We start from the raw sequence: 8,329 nt of genomic DNA, 5'->3' as shown, positions 1-8,329 counted from the left end.
CACTGTCAGTGCTTGAGAAAGGAGACCTAGGTTCTCCGAAACATATCGCGCGAGTGACTAAAAACAAGTGAGTCTAAACCGTAAAATTATTCATATGTCTCACAACAATTTAAATTCGATTATACTTGTTCTTTTTAAATAAAAATGTAGGTATCTATATTTTGAGAAAATAAAAAAAAGGTTACTTATTATATTTTTATATTGAGATGTTTATAAAATAAATTTCCGTAGGTAGGTATAATTCAAATTATTAGTAAAGTAGGTAGGTAAATAATTAGATTGCTGCTAAAATATGCGTAATTAAATTCGCACAGTTGATGTGACTTTTAAAATGTTACAAACCTTCGTTACACCTACAATACCTAATATTATACTTGGAGCCTGTCAGAGAGGAAACAGACTCATATTTGTGGCTTAATATTATAATGCTTGGCCCCTTCACATGTTTCACAGATGTCACATGTAATTTCTCAGTTTTCTTCTGGCCGATGGGACAGAATAATAACAATACAGTGTCAATCAACTCATTTATCTGTATCTGCGCGGTACAGTCGACAGCGACGCGGGTACTTAAATTGGGGCACTCACTGTACGTATGTGAAAGGGCAAGCACTCGGGTAGATAATAGATCCTCGAACGGGTAGCAGCTAGAAGTTGATGACGCTGGCGAGCTTCTTGACGCGGTTGAGCAGCAGGTCGCCCTCGCGGATGGTGGCCTGGTAGAGCTGCGAGCGGTCGGCGTCGGCGCCGCGGCCCGCGCCCGTCACCACGCAGCCCGCCACCGCGTCGATGCGGCACTGCAGCCGCCCCGCCGCCGTGAAGCTGGGGAACACGCCGCATCTTCACTAACCACTCGACTATAGATAACTCTGGCACGGCGACCTTGTCAGTAGAAAAAGGCAGCAAATTGAAAAAATGTGGAGTGTAGGTACCTATTTTCCATAGAAAATTTGAATTTCGCGCCTTTTTCTAACTGACAAGTTGGATGTGTTTCAGTATAGCAATCAGAATAGTCAGACACGAAATTCGAAATTTGTATGGGACATGGACGCTACATTTTTCGAATATGCCGCCTTTTACGACCAAAATTTAATTGCCAGACTATAACAGTGACTTTGACAGTAAACCTTAGACGGTTCTCACATTGGATGCGGATCCGCACACCGCTGCGGTATGCAAGCGTGATGTAGCTATTACAGCTTTATACATGTATATAGCTGTCACATCGGAGAAGCATGCGAATACAACTTAGCTCAATTTTACAAGACTTGAACTGTGACTCATAAGAAAATAGTAGCAATTATAAACATTTAGTTAGGTTAGTCTTAGTTTTAACCTTGTCCATAAAAGCCTCAAAGCCTAGCCTGAACTTTTAAAACTTGTATGTGTAACATTACAAAACTCACTTGAGGGTTTCCCCCTCAATGATCTCGCGGGTGACGCCAGAAGTGGCTGGAAATCGACGTTGTCGAAACTTAGCGAGACTAAATACTCAAACCCTTGAGGATAAGGCAAGACTTTTGCAGTTAAAAATGTTCAAACCTAACTGTAGCCTTCTCCATAAGAGCCTAGATGTAGAATGTAGTGTAGGGACGCCTGGCCGGAAGCAGGCGGGGTGTCGATCACGTGTCGCGTTCATTCAGCCCAGTTCCCTGAAGTTGGAGCTGCAGGTTACTGTCCCGGCGGCATTCCCACACTATTCTCCTCAAATCTTCATCAATCTCCATAAGAGCCTAAGTCTTGACGCTAATATTATGTAAATAACGTGTTGCAACAGAACTCACTTGGAGATCTCCTCCTCAACGAACTCGCGGGTGACGCCGAAGGTGGCGGCGATGTTGTCGAGACTCAGCGAGCGGTAGGCGCGCAGCAGCTGCACGTAGGCCTTGATGCGCGCCTCGCGCACGTAGTGCTGGTAGTGCGGGCGGAACACGGGGTCCACGCAGATCTGGGTCTCCACCTGAAGTAGGAGACAGACGAAATGTTAATAAATTTATATCAAACCAAATTTGTACCAAATTAAAATCTTACTTTTTAGCAAGCTATGGAAAAATTCCAGGACATCCCTATTAAGATATTTATCTGGATAATGTAGGGTAACATTGTCGTAAAAGTCTCTTCTCCACATTTAGTATTCTCCAGCATTCTCCTACTAATTTGCAATTATAAAGTATGCTCTATCATTTTCCAGATAATAAGCATACCTACTATTTTATTATACTCACACATTTCTTGCCATTTTTGGAATATATACGCAAGTTACCGTGGCCAAAATTCAATGATATTTCTGGTTGCTTGGTAGTAGTCAGTAGTCAGGGTACTTCTAACATAACAACCAAAAATTTAATCAAAATACTCATAATTTGTCCCAAGAATTAAGGGAATAAAACGCTCTGATATTGAACTATTTTAGGCAGCATCCCAGTGCAGTACTCACCCAGGCCAAGCTCTTCATGAAGTCCGCGTACCGGCACTCGTGCAGCGACTCAACGAGCTCGCGCAGCTCGGGGAAGCGCGAGCGCAGCGCCTGCACGGCGGCGCCCTGCCGCCGCAGCGCCGCTTGCAGCGCGTGCCGCTCCAGCGCCAATGCGCAGGCTAGCACGCAGTATTGGATTATTGTGCCTGAAAAATATAATTTAATCATGTGTCAAGACTTGGAAAATAAAATGAAAAGGTTAGGCAAATTGAACAAAAAGATGCAGTGCTGTAGACTACCAAACAAATGCTTTGAGCTGAGTTGCTAGGTGAAAATCATGTCTGTGGGCAAAGCAATCACAAAGCTGTGGATCAAGATGTTCAGTCTCAGGTAATAATAAAGTCCAGGCACTGAGAGATAATAGTGATCAAAAGAGATGCCATGCTAAAGGAATAGTTTAGACAACTTGTACATTTTTCACTTGAACTAACTGGAATCTACCTACTAACTATATAATCTAAAAAGGGCTGCTCATATAATTTAGTTCTAATATCAGGTTTTATTCAAGAATTGTATTTTGGAGCTTCTGTAAGACTGCCTGCATTCAGCAATATTTGCCCTAAATGATGCATCTACTAAAAAAATACAGTATGATATGATCTAAGTTACTTCTTACGAAACTTAATGTGCCATAGACCTAAGAAAAAAGTATCTTCTTACCAAAATCAACCAATTCATAAGACTCAAAAGTGGAAACGCAGTCAATGAAGAGGTCTGCAGCTTTGCTGTAGTCTCTGACAGCCAGGCAGTAGATAGCTTCATAGGCCTTGAGCTTGTTCCTTGAACGCCAGTCTCCGCCTTTGTCTACCAGCTCATGGGCCTGAAAATATACATATTCTGTTAATAACCTAAATTGTTACCATAAGCTTTGATAGCCACTAGGCTATCAACGATTATGGCTTGGAGGCCATATCTTACATAGTGGTAAGCTATAATAGGTAGCGGGTGTAAACCCCTACTCTGATGAGATGACTTTCTTGAAACTGGTGCAAACATTCTAACACAATCTTATTTGTAGAACCATAAGAGTGTGGCACATATTTTTGCGGCCTTTGAAGAGTAACATATTATTGCAGATGACTGTACAAAATATCATTTAATATTTACCAGATGCTCTATGGTGAAGAAAAACTACACACAAATGCCATGGTTTCGAATGGATCCTTCCATGATGCACATATTATGCCATTGCCAGTGGAGTAACCATAATGATGATGATTCTCATTTTAAAGAAAGGGAAACTGAACAGATTAGCTAAGCAGTGATGATAATACATATGATTTACATGAACCTCCATATTCAGAATTAGACACACACAGTGTAACATGTATAAATGCTAGTCCTGGTGAAATTAAAAGGAAATTCAACTATATTCTGAACAAAGCTAGTTAATAAAAATTATCAGTAAAAAAAAGAAGATTATGGTGTGCATGACTTAACAGAACCTATTTTCAATATATAATGTTTACCTTATTAATAGCCTTTCCCATATCCTTCACATTGCAGCCGTGGAAGTAGGCAATTCTGAACAACGCAAATATAGCATCAAGTCTTCTGTTGGTGGTCAAGGTGGAGTCTTCATATTTAGAAGTAGCCAAAGCCGTGGCGCCCTCTTTGTCCCCAATAGCGCACATGTAGTCTAATCTGAAAGTGACATACTTAAAGTATTAAAGACCAACTTCTTCATGTGAAGATTGTGAAGTCAGTATAACCTCGTAAGACCCAGGGCAATTTTAATGATTTTGTATTTGGAACTTTCTTTTATTTCTATATGAGTTCAAAACTCGAATTTAATTTGTACTTGTACAAGTATACGGGGACTATCTCCTCAGATTTATTTCTAACAAAGTAATACAGTATGATCACAATGACCTAATACTGCAATAAAACATTCATGTGGCACATAACAAACAACAAGCATAGGGGTGATATTCTACCTGTCCAATTTCTTTGTCCAACATGCATTTGCGTCTCACCTTTTGCTTAGCGAGAGACTGACACTATGCACAGTGGACCAAGAAATTGGACAGTGGAATACCAACCTAAGCTTTCCTTACCTATCCTGCCAAACTGGCGTCTCGGAATCATCCTCCTCGAATTTAGATAATCGTTCTTGATTCTCTTTAGCCATGGCATCATGTAACTTTTGATCAAATGGCCAGCCCAACTCAGCACAAACCTCCTTATAATAGGGGGCCATATTTCCAGCCTTTATCCCTTGAAATAGTTGCTCCCGAAGCTGTGCATCATTTTTTAAATCGGGCAAAGTCAGCTTGAATTTAATGCCAGCTAGGGCCATGTATTCTGGAGTTTTACCCTCAGCTGATAGCTCCATGTTTTAGATTTCAAATATAACAATTAAACAAATAGGAATCACAAGAAATAACAATTTCACACCGTATCCAAAATCCAAACTAGCCAGTCAGAGCTGTCACTGATTGGCAGGTTATGCTGTCAAAAAATACTTGGTCATTGAAGGGTTACTAGTAGAGAAAATGGCAGACCAGCGGACCAGCGCGTATCAGTCAGTAAGAACCTTTCTTTTGGGTGCTAGTACTAGTGTAAGTTGAGACAAAGAGTTGAGAGTTGAGTTGAGTGTAAGACAAAGATAGTATGATTCTCTCTGTCTATGATTGAAATGAGACAGTCCTTGGACAAACTAATATAGCTGGTCAAACCAATTTGTCAGTAAATAGGAACAAAAAAACTATACCCATCCTTTTCTTTTGGGTGGTAGTACTAGTGTAAGACAAAGATAGTATGATTTTCTCTATCTATGTTTGAAATTAGACAGTCCTTTGACACACTATAGTTAAGCCCCCCATTCACACTCCTACGGCCCCATTCGCACGACAGCTTAAAAAGCGTTGCGTTAAAACCCGACGTTGGCGCTTTTTTACCGTTTCCAATATTTGTGTTCATATGAACGCTTAAAAATCACTTGTGAGTCGTAATGCCACTTACGCATCTCAGCAAAGCCATACTTTATTTGCTGACACTTGACAGCCAACTGACAGCAGCGCCGGCGCTTTTTTAACGCTTGTGAGAACAGATACACGGAGTTCCGTATGCTCTATTCAATTTGACGCCAACGCTCAACGCCGAAAATCGAACAGTGCTCGATAAAAAAGCGCCGCGCTTAAAAACCGCCTTCGTGTGAATACATACATGGTTATCCATTGGTGTCATTCAAACGCTTTTTAACGCGCGTTGAAAAAGCTGCCGTGCGAACGGGGCCTACCGTGTAGGCCGCCTCGTAGTCCGCCTCGTTGGGTAGGATTGTGTATGGGGGTTGCCTTCGAGCAACACCGGCTTCCGACACATCGGAAGGGAGGGGCCCAAGCGATATCTCACCGTACAAATCTTTCTGCCATTTTTCGCGGGGGGAAAGGTGCACACAGTCGCACTTCTCACACACTTACATACAAAATCCAATCTGTAATGACGACACAAATACATAGAAAATGACACACGTCAAAGACAAATCTTGCAAACCTCGATCTCTTTTTGTGTACGGACGAGTGACAAGTGTCACAACACGCACACTAACACATTTTCGTTGAAGTATGTTATTGTATTCTGAGAGATGAGAAGTCGGATTTGTCGCTCGACCGATCCGCAATTTGTACTGAGCGAGCAAAATCGATAAATCCAACAATTACATGAGACTAAAATATAATAATTGTGTTTGAATGTAATTAAACGTATGATATGTAAAAAAAAATATTACATGTGAAATGTAACAGTTTCTTTTTGTAAATTTGATGTCCTCGACCTCTTTTTATAACAAAAAACCGAGCAAACAGGCGTTTTTGTGCAGCAGTGTTCACGCGCGCGTCTGGACTCGGTCTAGTGAAAAATCCAAGTGCAACTAGTTTTATTACCCGCGCTAGATTAGATTGACGCGCTAATCTTGTACCTCGGCAGAGGGGAAATAGTGCGAATGCCGCCTCCCTTCCGTGTTGCTCGAAGGGGGTTGCGGACTACGAGCCGTCCTACCGTTTAGCCGTTTGTATGCCGTGTGTTAGCCGGCCTACACGGTAGAGTGTGAATGGGGGGCTTTAGGCTACATTCCTACTCATAGATTTATAATACATAGAGATACCGTCTCAGCGAGCTGTCACTGTTGCCACTTTTGTTTAGTGTACGATTAACAATTTAACACCACCTTGCTGTAGCCATGTCGATAAAGTCATATCGATAAACTATCGATATTTCTTGCAATTTTAATTTTGCTTCAAAGGTTTAACGATACCTAAAGTGAACAAAAACGCTTTTATTCTTTAATGTGGTTATCAAATCACAATTTTATCGTCACGCCCCAGCAGGGAACGAAGGGAAAGTTCAGATATTTAATTAAAATACATAAATACCTACTAAAATATGTGTTCCGCAATAATTGAATTATTTTATTATATTTATTATTCATTAGCATTTCAATTATGTTTATATTTAACGAAGATATTGAAGCTTCAATTAATAGCTATTTCGTTCCGCTGTGTAGCGTTTATCGATATATAACATGATTAAAATCGACTTTTCACATCCCTAAAAGAGCACACATAAACGTTATTCCGCACACATACACAGGCCTGGACGCATCAAAAAAGGCAACACTTTGATTTGAAGTACATCTTGTCAACAGTATAGTTGTCCTTTTTTGACAAACGGCATTTTTAAAAGAGCGAGGAGAGAGAAATGATACTAGTTGCTGCGCCGTCAGAGAGAACAGAAAACGTTGGGGCCTTGTTCCTACTAGTCAAATCAGCTTCTTTTTTAGAACTGTCAAAACGATTTGCTACTATGGAATTTACATAGAGGTATAATAATTATAGAGATGAAACGGGGGAGGGGCCAAACGACCGAAAGAGATGCACTTATGGAACTTTCAGTAGGAGTAGCAGAGAAAGCGGTATTATTGCTTGTCCTTGTCACAGTCTCACTTTTTGTTTGTTCCCCACCTTTTTATTAGTATGGATTATGGTGGGCAACAAATGAATTCGACCAATCAGTGTCGCATTTGCGTATGTTTTGTCCCTCACGGAGGTACGCGTATACCACTTCTATACAATCCTAATCCTACCTTCTATGGGAATTTATATGAAAACGAATGTAGTGACGTCACGGTAAACTCACCTACTTTTTTTATTTCAATCCGATTTATTAAATACAAATTGTGTTTAAAAATAGCTGCTATAAGATGGTCCAGCAAATCTTGTCAGTAGAAAAAGGCGCGAAATTCAAATTTTCTATGGGATGATATCCTTTTGCGCCTACATTTTTCAAATTTGCCGCCTTTTTCTACTGACAAGATCTGCTTGACCCAGTTATATATAGTTCGTCAAAGGACGTCTCGTTTCAAACATAGACAGAGAGAAGCATACTATCTTTGTCTTACACTAGTACTAGCACCCAAAAGAAAAGGATGAGTATAGTTTTCTTTGTTCTTATTTACTGACAAATTGGTTTGACCAACTATATCTATGTTTTTCTAATAATTATCTGGTGCTTTATTTCGTGCACGGTTTGAAATAATTTATTTTAAGCATAGAGTTATATATTTGACAGAGGGAATGTCACTTAAGACAAACTGTGACACTGCAATGGCGGACGGTTTGAAAGTGTGCGTGTAGACGAGTGATACCATGTAGCACAAATTCTACCCTAACGATGAAACAATTAATTTCAATATCGTCCTTGTTTTCAAATATTAAAATAGGACAGTTTTACTCAATAAAAATGTGTGCACCTAACTGATTTTATAGGTCTTGAAAATGGTCATTTTCATTTAACTTGTACAAGTTAAGCGCGACTTAAGTCGTGTTTCAGTAACGTCTAACCGTTACATTCCTG

The 8,329-nt window shown here is 40.2% G+C and overlaps 1 protein-coding gene across 1 annotated transcript; it reads right to left on the bottom strand.

The window, feature by feature from the left end:
• Positions 1 to 181: 181 nt before the first annotated feature.
• On the bottom strand, positions 182 to 4,910 carry LOC134790690 (26S proteasome non-ATPase regulatory subunit 6). Its single transcript, XM_063761591.1, has 6 exons — positions 4,534 to 4,910; positions 3,946 to 4,120; positions 3,137 to 3,296; positions 2,438 to 2,622; positions 1,785 to 1,960; positions 182 to 822 (listed from the first exon to the last, which is right to left on the bottom strand). Exons 1-6 carry the CDS (start codon positions 4,809 to 4,811, stop codon positions 648 to 650), a joined length of 1,149 nt encoding a protein of 382 aa, XP_063617661.1. The 5' UTR covers positions 4,812 to 4,910; the 3' UTR covers positions 182 to 647.
• Between the last annotated feature and the right edge of the window lie 3,419 nt (positions 4,911 to 8,329).

Source organism: Cydia splendana, chromosome 5 (assembly GCF_910591565.1).
Source record: "Cydia splendana chromosome 5, ilCydSple1.2, whole genome shotgun sequence".
Lineage (NCBI taxonomy): Eukaryota > Metazoa > Arthropoda > Insecta > Lepidoptera > Tortricidae > Cydia > Cydia splendana.
Note: the sequence above shows the minus strand (reverse complement) of the source record. Positions and strands in the feature narration are given on the sequence as shown.

Bases quoted from the DNA above. Each gene is read 5' to 3' on its own strand.
- LOC134790690 (XM_063761591.1), bottom strand. From the start codon at position 4,811: ATGGAGCTATCAGCTGAGGGTAAAACTCCAGAATACATGGCCCTAGCT. The intron at 2,623-3,136 runs GTAAGAAGATAC...TATATTTTTCAG, and splicing joins TTATGAATTGGTTGATTTTG to GCACAATAATCCAATACTGC. The intron at 823-1,784 runs GTGAGTTCTGTT...CGTGTTCCCCAG, and splicing joins GTTGAGGAGGAGATCTCCAA to CTTCACGGCGGCGGGGCGGC.